Here is a 13,123-nt window from a genome sequence, read left to right on the forward strand (position 1 = left end):
CTTCGAGTCTTTACGGCACGCCAAAATGGTCTGTTTCTAGTTTCTTTGCTGGTAGGGTACAAGCAACCTCTGCAAAAGTTCACGCGGAGTGGGTATGGATCTACATCTACGTGATGTCTGATGACGTGTTCGGTAAAAATCCCAAAGGAGTTAGAACGGGGGCACGGGGCTGGTCACTGATCCCGTGGGCGTTAATCATGTGAAAAACGGCAACGCTAGGCGACAAGGCCACACACCCCCGTAACCGTAAGCTGTTCCATGTTGCCACCACCAACCAGCAGGAAATCATACTGTTACAGTCGGTCAGCTCCGTCGTGCCTGAACGACAGTAACGGCTTATCTCCCTGGTTCGGACCGCACATGGGTGACGGACTGATGGTTTTTCACGTGACGATGTTCCCCTGCTCCGCTGATGCGAGATGCACGTGTAGCGTGTAGGGCGCGGTAATTACTTCGTCATCTGCTTCTTTACAGGCTTGCAGCATTAGATTAGATCTATCCGTCGCAGGCAAAAACGTTGCTTACCGCGAGTTGAGCTGCTCGGATGCAATCTCACCTCAGAAAATACGGCCGTGCCCGTCCCAGTCCCGCATGTGGAATTAGGGGGGGGGGGGGGGGGGTGAGCGGGGCGAGAGCCGAGAGCGACCCCTCGTGCCGCCCTGTTTCACAGTTCACAGGAAGGCCGTGTTTGGTTAGGGGTAAAAAAGTTTTCATGAAATTTTTTCACCCCTTTGACTACTAATTAGATATATTAAATGAAGTCTAATTGCAAAACAACCTTTATAATTATGGTACTGTAGCATGTGCTGTAGCTAATAAGATTTTTGACCGTATGATTAGGGGATAATTAGGTGCAGTTACTGTATCATCACTGTAGCCAATTATGATGGAACTTGACTCATTAGATTCGTCTCGAAAAGTTACACTCATCCGTGAAAAAATTTCGCAAATAAACTTCATTTAGTACTCCATGCATACATTCGTTTTTTTTTAAAAAAAATCACGTTCCGAACCAAACATGGCCGAAAAGAAAGAAAGAAAAAAGGAGAAAAAAAGAGAGAGAAACGATTGATGAAGGGGAAAGAAAACACTGATGCGATGCGGATGCAATCCTGGTGATGACACTGAACATGGGAGGCAGCTAGACAACGACGAATGTGATGCGAATGGGATCCTTGTGATGAGCACTGAACATAAGAGGCAGCAGCCAACGTCACGGTCACTGTCTAGCTGCCGGAGAACGAAAATACCCTCGGGCCGCCGCGGCACATCAGTCTGCCGCCCCGATCGTCCGAGGACAGCGAGCATCTATCGTCCGGGAATCGGATCGGCGGCCGTCGGCGGCTTCGCAGGAAGCGATAGATTCCGGCAGCGTGCGAGTGGTTTTGCTTGCTCCCCCTGTTTTCCCGAAACGAATCGTGGGAGCGTCTGAAGTTTTAACTTTTGGTCCACGTTCCTGAGGGATGCCGTGGAAGGCTTGCAACGGATTGCTTAGCCGCGTCCTCGCTTCCGCTCGAGCCGTCGATGGGTGGCGGCGGCATGATTCCCTTCCTCCCCGGCGGTTGACGTCGAAGCGACCCTTTTCCCCGCTCCGTGATGCGGTGAAGAGGGCAGCGATCGCCGTGCTGGGTTGCCCGCGGTGGAATTCAGCTTCAGCATCTGCGTTTCGCGACAGGTTTCTGACGAATTTGTACTGGTTGAATTGAAAAGTAAGCTGATTGTCACCATTTTTTTTTTGCGAGGAATTGTCACCATATCTAGTTCACATTCCTTTCGGCGAAGATATATCCGGTTCTACTCCCCCAAGATGACCACACGTTCGTTCCCCTATCGAGATCTCTTGTCCTAAAATTAGAATGGGCACCGGGGCCTGCACAACACAAGACGTCTATCAGGTGCCAACAGGCACTATCATTCGTCCCAGAAGTAATCGACGAGGTTCTCTTTAAAAATGCATTTTCATCAATAAACAACGTTTTCTTTAAAGAAATGTTATAGTAATAGATGCAAACCAGCTGATCTGCGAAATCCAGCTAGCTGCAGCTTCAAATTTGGATCATGGCTACTAGATGCATACGCAATCGATAAGTAAAAAAAAAAATACAGAGCTATGATTCAACAAGGAGAATAAACAATAGGCAGACAGACAGTCCGACACCGTCACAAAATCGTATATGTAGCTCGACCTGCAGGTGCAATGCAACTGCCAGCGATACTCAATCGCTCAGTGCATTTGAGTATTCCTTCCCCCCTATAGTTGCCGTCTAAACCGCAGATCTGAACTTTTTAAAGTTGCATCATTGCATGCCTTGTGTCCTTTTAGATTGCAAAATTTTTTTCTGTTTCTTTTTTTCAAGACATGACTAGAGGTAACGTTTTTCAATTGAGCCTAAACGCCTTTTTCTTTATTCTCCTTTTTACTTCCTAGGCATGGCTTTTCCCTTTTTTTTGCCATGACTGATAACTGAATTGCTAATTCTAAAACAAAAAAAAATCATAGCAATATCTAATTTATCCTCATCCTATTCGCGCACCAGCAGGTCATGACACTTTTTTCACTTATGAGTTGCTAGTAAGTATTAACCCTGAATGAAATCCAGGGTAATTAAACCGCTCTACCTATTCATAGACGTACGATGTTTTGGCCATCAATATAATCATCAAATGCAACTTTGCCTACTACACTCTGTAAGGAAATGGTTATAAAGTAACTAAGGATGAAAATATATTTTTTCATAAAAAAATCAGTAGTTCTGAGCGCACTACACATACAACCATCAGAATAGCTTCTGGTTAATAAATTGTAATCTTTGATGGCTTTAATTTCAAAGATTTATCTAGTAAGAAAAAGTTAAACGATTGTTGGTTAATGCTAAACAAAACAATTGATCAACAGAATAGAGCCCATTTATCCATGGGCTTGTCTCAGTCCACGGGCTTAAAAGTCATGTTGGGCTGATCCCCACCCGTGGTCCGCCACAAAAGCACACAGACACAACACAGGTAGGCAGAAGGCGGCAACACCCAACTCCATTTCCCCCACTTCCCGCCATCGACTCTTCACACTTCCGCCGCCGCCAGGCTACCGCTGCAGCTCTGATACCCGCCACCGCGGCGTCGGCGAGTCGGCAATGGAGATGGAGATGGAGATGGAGATGGAGATGGACATGGAGATGCCAGATCCGGAGGAGCTTGAGTGGATGGAGAGCCACGGCCTCCTCCCGGAGGAAGAGGAGGACGTCTACTTCGACGACCCCGACGAGGCCTTCGTCCCGCCCCCCGGCGACTCGGACAAACCACGCGATTCCTCGCAGCCGCCTGAGCCCGCCGCGCCACGCGCAAGTATGCAACACTCTCCTTCTCTGTGCACCGCAACCCTAGCTCTCCGTAGTTTCGATTGTGACGGAATTTACCAAATGCATGTGAAGGTGAAGCTTCGGAAGGCGGGTTGAAGCGTCCTCCGCCTCCACCACCACCGGAGCAGGAGGAAGAGGAAAGGAGCAAGCGGAGGAACGTTGAGCGGGAGGATGAGGAGGACGAGGACTGGCTGCGCTACTCGCCTCCTCCCGCCCCTGAAGTCGTCGTTGCCGAGAAGACAATCTCGCGGTTCGCATCGGAGATCCATGGGGACTGTGTCCCCGTCACTGCACCCAACGGGGAGAGGGTTTATGCCAAGCTTGCGATGGAGGGGTTGACTGGCGGAGGAATTAGTGGAACGAGGCAAGGGGCTAACTTCTCCAACCCAAATCTCAGCCACAAGGGTTAGTTACTAAGTGATTTATTTCTCTTTGCCTCTTGGGAATCAGGATGCAATTGACTTAGTTTGGTCGTGGCTCATTTTCTCACTTCCCTTTTTATTGTGCTTCTGCAGGCCTGCTTTCTGAATCCTTTCATTCACTAACAAGGCGTGCTGAGCAGGAGGCTTTAGCAAAGGTATATATGTAAATGGATATCGTTAGGAATAGCCAATAGATGAGACTAAATGATCGATCTTAACACAACACTATTTAATTATGACTACACATGGAGCATAATTAATATGTAAAATGAACACTAACAATCAAATTGTGCTTATCTGCGTAGTTGCTGGAAAATGTAGTGGTGGATATTGTCGATTGGTACCAGAAAGTGGTAATCACTTATGTTACCTTTTCTATTTTGGTTCAGCCCAGAACAGGGATATATATGTCTTTGTTCCTTTTAGATTTTACAGTGGAAATTTTCCACAATAATCTCGTAAGTCACATAATAATTGCCATTTTTGTTTCTTTTCAATAAACAATTCCTGTATCTTCTGTTTTATGGAGTGATCTAGAAGACTGTTCATTTTTAAGTTTCAGCTGTCAGTACTCAGTACTTCAAGCCCAAGTCTACTGTATGGACCTAACCATGTCTACAACATGCACTGATTACCAACTAACTCAAGAAAGGGCTTAGCTGACCATTTTTGCGTTTGATAATATGTCATGTGATTAATATGTTATACTACGTCAACTGAAAGTACGTCACTAACTCACTTCTGATTATGTCTATGAAGGCCTTGCAGGAAAGCACAGATTCAGTAGATCGTGAGGCTTGTTCAGTGACTCCACTAGTCACAGAAAAGCTTTGGGTGGAAAAGTACGCACCAAATTCTTTCACAGAGCTGTTAAGTGACGAGCACACAAACAGGGAGGTAAATACCATTCCAAATTGCACCTTGCTACTTCAAAGAAGTCAACCTTTCTGTTGATGCTTGATCAGTTTTACTTGACATGTGTGCATGTGCCTTGTTCAGGTACTTCTATGGCTAAAACAATGGGACTCCTGTGTTTTTGGGTCCCATATTCGAGCTACATGTGATGATGTTTTATCTGCCTTACGTCGGCACTCTTCTACCATCCAAAAGAATGCAAATAACAAAAATTTCTTCTCCAAGACTAAGGGAGGTCCTGTTGATATGCCCCTGAATGCGCCCAGTAGCAACCCAGAAGGTTTGGGTGGCTCCTTCAGCAAAAGGTCACCAGTAGACAGCACACCAGAACAAAAGGTGGGGTTAGAACTACTGTGTTGTGACCAAAAGCTTTCTATAAAAGATTGTGCTGCTTTGTCATGCTGGTTCCCTACTGTAACTGAATACCTTCCTGATGTTGCAGGTGTTGCTACTCTGTGGTCCACCTGGTCTTGGAAAAACAACACTTGCTCATGTTGCAGCCAGACATTGTGGCTACCATGTTGTTGAGGTCTGTGTTATGATCATACAATACTAGCTGTGTGTTTGTTGTTTAATGTGATGATACATAACTAATAAAGATTTGTGTGCTATCTGATTAGTGCCGCATATATCTGTTCTCTTCCTTCCAAATCCCCCTGTGTCAGTTTTGTAACGTTTCAAGGCATGATTATATCTCAATGCTTAAGATTTTGATATATAAGACACTGGAAACTATTTTTTATGCTGAAACTATATTGATCCTCCTTTTAATATCATTTATCTCAAACTTTTAGCACTGCCTCTTGTTTAAAAAAATGCTCCAGTTGTTGGTTTGGCTAATTGGCCTGTTGAGCCCTCAAGCTCCTCAGGAAGATAAATTTTCACTGGTAACATGTCCATTATAGTCTATGTACTGAATTCTGGTCTGTCAATATATCCACATGATTTTATCATGGATGCTTCATATATGCATTGACATATTCTCAATTCAAGTTCTATATGTTGCTTATGTTCAGTGTTGAATGCAGATAAATGCCAGTGATGATCGTTCTGCTTCATCCATTGAAACAAAAATTCTTGATGTCGTTCAGATGAACTCAATCTTGTCAGATTCCAAGCCCAAGTGTTTGGTGAGTTGAATAATGCTGCCTAAGTTGTCGAATTTCTCCCTCTATATTCTGTTGAATTTTGTGTCCTGTTTAGGTAATCGATGAAATTGATGGAGCACTTGGTGATGGAAAAGGTGCAGTGGAGGTTATTCTGAAGATGGTAGTCCTCTCCTGACATCGTTATCTTATAGTTTGCTGCAGTTTTACTTTACTTTTTTTTCCCTCACTTCTATATCAGGTTTTCATCTTACCAAATAAGAGTGCATCAGATGACTCGCTCTTCTCTTGTAGATCAACTCTGAAAAGAGTAATAATTCTGAAAGAAGTGCTAATGCTGAAGAAACTCAAGCCCGAAAGGCATCTAGAAAAAGTCACAGAATAGCAAAACTATTGAGGCCTGTAAGCATTGACATTGCAACCCTTTTGGCTCCATTTTAGTGTCTTTACAATCTATTGGATATACTGATTATACAATTTTCGAAGGTAATTTGTATATGCAATGACCTTTATGCTCCAGCCTTGAGACAACTGCGCCAAGTAGCGAAGTAATATTTTCCTTCTTTCATTACGTTTAGTACATTTGTAAATCATTAAAGGTGTTGCTTACGAGGACTGATTTATTTTCACAGGGTTCATGTGTTCGTACAGCCAACGATTAGTCGTGTAGTGAACAGGTGATGTGACTGCACTTATTCCTCTAGCTTCATCACATTAGTAATAAAACCTATGTTTGTAGCCATGTACCTTCATGACAGACCATTTGTTGTTAAATCACTTTTCTTGTTTAGGCTCAAGTATATATGCAAAAGCGAAGGTTTCAAGACAAGTGCAATTGCTCTTTCTGCATTAGCAGAGTATACTGGTATGTTTCTGTTACACATTTTTATCTGTAACAACAGTGAAACATATGTTTGAAGTATTATTGTGTAATGAATCGGTAACATGCACGGTTCATTCTAGCTGTAACAGAACTACGATAAAGCTGTTCATCCTAATTAATATAAACCTATCTTTATCTGCATTTCAATATTTGACCTGGCTACTCTTTTTTTTTTAACGAGCTGCTTCTCTTGCTTGTATTATGAACTTTCTAATACTTGGATGGATGAAAAGGAATTGCTATTATTTGCATGGAGAATCTTTGCTACCCCTGAGGTGAATGGTTATTTTCATAGACTGAGAAATATTTCCCTGCAGAATGTGACATCCGTTCATGCTTAAACACACTTCAATTTTTGAACAAGAAAGGGGTGGCACTAAACATCGTAAGTGAACCAATTTAGTTAGCCATATGAAGATACTACTAGCAGATATGGTATTCTTTCTCTAATGATATTTATTATGGAGCAGTCATCATTTGATTCACAAGTAATCGGACAGAAGGATAAGTCAAAAAGCATCCTCGATGTTTGGAAACAGGTTTGATTTTTTCCTGTAATGCCTCTTCCGCAGTTCTCTGTTTAATTCTGTTTAGTTCTTTTGGGCCCTATTAACAACTTTATGGACCTTACCTTTCTCCTGTAATTCAATGTAACACAACATTTTTAGAAGCTTTGCCTGGAGTAATATTTCCTCCAATAAATGTCTTTTGGTTACTCCTGCTCTTTATTTTTCCTCGAACAAATAGGAGAGCCTTGTATTATTTCATTAAGAAGAAGAAAGATGTTACTCCTTTTCTTATGTTAAATCAGGTCTTAGGACCTATGCTAGCAAATTTCACCCAAAATCAGCACAAGTTTTTTACCATTCTCTCTTTTTTCCCTTCATATTATTAAGTTTAATTGTACCGCAGGTTTTGCAAAAGAAAAAACTCAAGCGAGCTGGAAAGGCTGAAAGTCATTTCAGTAAAGACAAGGACACAGATTATCTCTTCACACTCATATCTAACCGGTAAAATTTTGTTCCGTGAGATTTTCTTACCTGGTTTCTTTGAGCTGGTATCACTTCTTTATTTACATCAAGTGTTTCATTTGCAGTGGTGACTATGAAGTTACCATGGACGGGATCTACGAAAACTTCTTGAGACTATCATACCATGACCCGATGTTGCAAAAAACTGTGAGTATCTGTAGTCTGTACAAGACATTGATTTTGGCTAATGATTTGAGGTGTTTGATTTGCGTGAAACTTAATATTCTTCCTTCATGAATTTATCTTCATACTTATTTATAATCGAAATTACCATACAGGTAAAATGTCTCGATATACTTGGAGTTTCAGATTCCTTGACACAATATGTTTACCGGACTCAGCAGATGCCACTTCATGGTAGTATCAGAGTGTATATTCTATTCTTTGTATAGATATTTTACTAACAAAGCTGAACCACTCATTTCAGCTTATCAACCTCCAATTGCCATCACCATAAGTCGTATGGTTGCTCAAGTTGAGAAGCCAAATATTGAATGGCCAAAAGCTTTGCAGAGGTAAGTCCTCCACGTAATCATATATTTTTCTGCCTGCTCAGTGGGCTTAACATTTTGTCTTTTTAGGTCTCGAACATTGCTTTTAGAAAAGAAAGACACGTTGAAGACCTGGCAAAACCAAATGTCACCGGTTGTTTCAAGGCACATGTCAGTAGAATCATTCGTTCAAGACATTGCTTCCCCCTTCTTACATATTCTCTCTCCACTGAGTTTAAGACCTGTAAGTTGTCACTCAATGATCGTGCCAAACTTTACCTCGAAATTATTCTGCTGGTATACAGTATTTATTTGCTCAAACTTGTCAACAACTGAAAGTGAGTATTGCATGGTAAATATATGTTTATAGTACTTTAAAGTACCACGAATGAAGCATGGAGCTTGGAGCCAATATCTTAATATTTTTTTCTGAAATAGTATCCACTAAGGATTTAAGGCCCTATGTCTCCATATTGACCAGTATGAAACATTGGTTCTAAATGGTATTGCAAGTTTGAATATAACCTATGTTTTCATCTCTTTACACGGTTTCTAACACTGCAGGATTTTTTTCAGGTAGCCCTGAATTTGCTGTCAGAGAGAGAAAAGGATGAACTCGTGCAGCTAGTTGATACTATGGTTTCCTACTCAGTTACATATAGGAACACAAAGTTTGCCCCTCAAGAAAGGGCAAACACATCTGTGGTGCCACATGATGTTCCTTCACTGTCTCTTTATCCTCCAATCAGTGATGTCATAAACTTCAAGGTCTGTTTAATTTTTTAGTCTTTTATTCTTTGTTCTACACTTGTGCACTATTCTCACTATACCTAACATAGCTGCTGATATCAGGGCTATCAATCAGAGCACATTGATCTGTCTCTGGCCATGAAACAGGTCTTGGTGCATGAGGTGAGCAACCCTTCTGATTTTTCTATTATGTAAATTTATAATTTCATGTGTTGCTAGCACTTGATGCCAAACTTCTAAGTTCTGACTTAATTTAACTGTAACAACTAAATATATATCCTTTTGTTTCTCTAAGATGACTACTTATTGTTTTTAATCTTTCGGCAAATTATGTTGGCCTTTTATAAATGCCAACTGAGGAAAGCACGTTGCATTGCCATATGACTGAGCTGCATCTTGAAAGCTTTCTCTTCATAGGTACTAACATAAATTTTGAACTATTCAGTAACTCCATATTTCCTCTTGAAACCTGTTTGCTTTTCTTTTTGGGCGTAAGAAGCTGAAGCAAAATCGAAGCAAACAGGGCCATATGCATACTTGAGCACATGAGGAAGCTTTTGATGAGGGAAATTTGCTGTAGAACAGACAATTTGTTTTCATCCTTGTCAACGTAATATCTTTGATGCAGGTAGAGAAGCAGAAGATCATTAAATATAGTACAGGCAAATTGTTGAACCAAGCTAGTGATGGAGATACCAGGAGCAAAGCTTTATCAGATATAATAAAGAAACCAGTAGCCGATTCTATTGCTCCAGCATTACATTCTTCTAAGGATAGCGCCAAGCGCAATTCGACTACACTTCAAATGCAACCAAACTCAGCCTCTAGCCTGAATGGTAAAGATCCTACACCTGCCAAAAAGCACCCCAACCGTGCAATAAATTTCTTTGACAGGTAATTTAGCAATGCCCGCCATCACTCATTAGATGCCAACTTGCCATTTTGCATGGCTGTTGATAATGGTAAAGTTTATCTATTTTCTTTGACGAAAACAGATTTAGGAAGGAAAGACCGGCAGATGCAAAAATTCATACTGATGCGGGGCAGCAAAGAGCAACAATTCAGAGGGATTCACGCCCTCTGATATTCAAATATAATGAGGTTTGTTCTCCACAGGTCCTCCTGTGACTCTCTTACACCGATATTTAGTTATCCTTTTGTGTTCATATAAATTTATAATAAGCTCAGGCACTAAAGTCCTACGAAATTCGTTGTCCCGTATGATTAAGTTTACTGGACGTGGGTGTGGCCTGAGGTCCAACTGAGATATGTATTTACTAATATACATTGACGTTGTCGATGGAACAATGCTTTTTTAGAAGTTACTTTGTTTAAGCTCTTGGAATTAAGATACAAATTTGCTCAATGGAAACGAGGACATTGTAATGTAGAAATCAATATTTAGTGCGAGGATCATATGTGGGACCTAAGGGCACATCCAACGATACCTCCCAAATAGCACTGAGCAGAATTTTGATTCAATAATTTGATTTTAGTTGCCGACATATTTTTGTATGCTAATCTGTGCCATTCGATTCCACTCCTTTGGCTTTGGACTCAACTTCTGGACTTATGTCACCAATTGCATGCCCCTTTCTAGTTTATTTCTTTTGCCAGTATCTCATAAGGTGACTGCAATGTGCAGGGTTTCACAAATGCGGTAAAAAGACCAGTGAGAGTTCGCGATCTTCTGCTCAGTTAGGCCCGTTTGGTCCCTGCCCTTGTACTGTAAATTCATTTTTTCTGTTCTTTTTTAAGTATGCCTCCCTGTATATTGATTGCACCATGTGTATCTAGTAGGATAGACTGAACTATTGATGGATCAAACTAAAATTACACTTGTCTGTAAACATGCACATTTCTCTCTCTCGATGATTTGGGAGACTTAGAAATCAAGAATGCCATCAGGATGTATTATGTCTGGTGTCTCAACTGTCAAGCACTTTCTGTTGGTTCCATGCCAAGATCAGTATGGTTTAAAGTATTCATTTTTAAAATAAAAGGCAGCAGAAATCATAAAAAATTCATTAACATTGGTTAAAAAAAAGGAACCAGCACCATAGAGTCCCATATACTAGTCAATAATAAAGGGCTTCTATCCTTTTTCCAAAAGAAACTACTCTTGTTTGAATTTGAATTACCGATGTCGATTTTGTATTTGAAACATGGCTCTTAAAATTAAGAAATGGCTCAAATTGTTTTCTTTCCCGTCGTTCTTGCCCATAGTGGGCTTGTGGGTTGGACAGCATGATCTAAGGACTCGTCTGGTGGGCCGAACTGACCTGATCCATTCCCCAGTCTGAAGAAAAGTCGTCGCCTCGTCGGACATCACAACAGCATCCAGCAGCAGCAGTCCAACACCAGCGACGAGCCAACGATGGGAACCGTCGACGGCGGCGGCGGCAGCAAGAGCGGCACAGTGAAGCAGCTCAACGTAGGGGGCAAGCTCTTCTCGCTGGAGGCAAGCTCCCTTTCCCTCTCCCTCTCTCTCGATTCCCCTTCCCCCAACCCAACCTTCGTGGACCGCGACCCAGCCCTCCTATCCGCCATCCTCGCCGCCATCCGCGCCCCGTCCTCCGCCGCGGCCGCTTTCCCCGCGCGCGTCCTCCTCGACGAGGCCCACTTCTACGGCCTCCACGAGCAGCTCCTCGCCGCGCTCTCTCCGCCGCCACTCCGCGGCTTCTCCGTCTCCCTTGCCTCCACCCTCTGCCCCGCTTCCGAGCCGTACCCCACCGCCCTCGCGCCGCACCACGATGGGTCCCTCTGCCTCGCCCACGGCATCGGGCAGGTCACCTATTACTCCCCGGCGCTGGATCACCTCGCCACCTTCCGGACCCACCTCCACCGCATCACCTCCCTCCGGCAACTGCCCCCCAGCCTCGTCATCCTCGGGTCCGCCTCCGCTCCAGGGCTGCACGTGTACGACTTCCTCGAAGGCCGGCATGTCGCCTCCGTTCAGTGGTGGGATCCCACTGACACTCGCGTCAGCAAGGCGAAGGTCATCGCCATTGCTGCCCGTCCTCCAGCTGATGCAGCTGATAACAATTCGCCCATCTTGGCAACATTTGAGAGCCCTCACCGGGAGAACTGCATCGTGGTGGTCGACCCTGTAACTCTGAAGCCCACGCAGGAGATTGGCCGGCAAAGTGGCAGCGCAGCAAAGTCATCGACACCAGATCGAGTGGTGCATCTGCCGGCACTCGGACTGGTGTTTGCATCATTTGTGAGTTCCGGGGCATTTGGCTACTCTGGCTACATGAGGCTGTGGGATATTCGGTCTGGTAATGTGGTGTGGGAGGTGAGCGAGCCAGGAGGAGCTGGAAGAAGCAGTAGGTTTGGTGATCCATTTGCAGATGCAGATGTTGATGTTAAGCAGCAGGCAATATACAAGGTTTGCTCAAAGTCAGGAGATGTAGCAGTGGCAGACCTGAGATGCCTTGGTAACGACCCTTGGGTTTATATGTCATCAGGACCAAGAGGGAGCGGAGGAGGCTATGGCAGTGTTCTGCATTGCCACCAGTCTCAAGTGTTTGTCAGCCGGAAGGATGGATTGGAGGTTTGGTCCCGATTGGAAGAACAACGCCATAACACAGGTGACTTGGCAGAGCAACCAGGAACAAAGGAAAGAGGAATTGATGAAAGATCTTATAGGAGTTGCTATGTGGACACGGAAGAGGATGCTAAACGTGGGATGATACAGATGATGGAAGGGGGTGGAGACCGCCTGTTTGTGACAAGAGTAGAGATGCAAGGTGTGGAAGTGTGGGAGACTTCCCACCTTGCTGGTGCAATTCCTCTCTCATAGCCGTTTCCCCTTGTGGATTTGGAGTGACCATTCAGTAAGTCTCTACCAAGATATTAAAAGTGTGTTTACATGATGGCATTCTCGTTCTTGGTTCATGTCTTCATGCACAATTCGGTACTCAAATATGGGTCTTGTGTAGTCTGCCTCGCAAGATATTATGTATCAATGTATAGTCACATGTCTTGCTTCTGGCTTCTGCAGATGCATTTCATTTTCATTTGATGTAGAACCCTTTTCTTAATCTCTTAGCTCCAAGTTCTTAGCTACAGTGTCGCAAAGCATCCTTTGATTCAGTGGAAATGTTTACATATCATCTAACTTTATAATTACCCTGCCAAAGCATCCTGAGCTGAGAGCATTATAT

The 13,123-nt window shown here is 43.3% G+C and overlaps 2 protein-coding genes across 2 annotated transcripts; both read left to right on the forward strand.

Annotated features, from left to right (window-relative positions):
• The first annotated feature begins 3,007 nt into the window (after nucleotides 1–3,007).
• Nucleotides 3,008–10,879, forward strand: LOC120652918 (chromosome transmission fidelity protein 18 homolog). Its single transcript, XM_039930869.1, has 24 exons — nucleotides 3,008–3,342; nucleotides 3,429–3,761; nucleotides 3,872–3,933; nucleotides 4,538–4,675; nucleotides 4,778–5,029; nucleotides 5,136–5,222; nucleotides 5,722–5,823; nucleotides 5,897–5,962; nucleotides 6,094–6,201; nucleotides 6,286–6,347; nucleotides 6,432–6,476; nucleotides 6,591–6,664; nucleotides 7,000–7,067; nucleotides 7,153–7,221; nucleotides 7,595–7,692; nucleotides 7,779–7,860; nucleotides 7,992–8,070; nucleotides 8,141–8,228; nucleotides 8,295–8,448; nucleotides 8,781–8,972; nucleotides 9,057–9,116; nucleotides 9,583–9,848; nucleotides 9,950–10,055; nucleotides 10,600–10,879. Exons 1-24 carry the CDS (start codon nucleotides 3,132–3,134, stop codon nucleotides 10,654–10,656), a joined length of 2,859 nt encoding a protein of 952 aa, XP_039786803.1. The 5' UTR covers nucleotides 3,008–3,131; the 3' UTR covers nucleotides 10,657–10,879.
• Nucleotides 10,880–11,252: 373 nt separating this feature from the next.
• On the forward strand, nucleotides 11,253–13,123 carry LOC120652919 (protein ENDOPLASMIC RETICULUM-ARRESTED PEN3-like). Its single transcript, XM_039930870.1, has one exon. It carries the CDS (start codon nucleotides 11,332–11,334, stop codon nucleotides 12,757–12,759), a length of 1,428 nt encoding a protein of 475 aa, XP_039786804.1. The 5' UTR covers nucleotides 11,253–11,331; the 3' UTR covers nucleotides 12,760–13,123.

This window comes from Panicum virgatum, chromosome 9K (genome assembly GCF_016808335.1).
Source record: "Panicum virgatum strain AP13 chromosome 9K, P.virgatum_v5, whole genome shotgun sequence".
Lineage (NCBI taxonomy): Eukaryota > Viridiplantae > Streptophyta > Magnoliopsida > Poales > Poaceae > Panicum > Panicum virgatum.

Excerpts from the sequence above, each read along its gene's own strand:
- LOC120652918 (XM_039930869.1), top strand. The coding sequence starts at position 3,132 with ATGGAGATGGAGATGGAGATGGAGATGGAGATGGACATGGAGATGCCA. Across the intron at positions 3,934-4,537 it reads AGCAGGAGGCTTTAGCAAAG|GCCTTGCAGGAAAGCACAGA; the intron begins GTATATATGTAA and ends ATGTCTATGAAG. Across the intron at positions 9,117-9,582 it reads AACAGGTCTTGGTGCATGAG|GTAGAGAAGCAGAAGATCAT; the intron begins GTGAGCAACCCT and ends TCTTTGATGCAG.
- LOC120652919 (XM_039930870.1), top strand. The coding sequence starts at position 11,332 with ATGGGAACCGTCGACGGCGGCGGCGGCAGCAAGAGCGGCACAGTGAAG.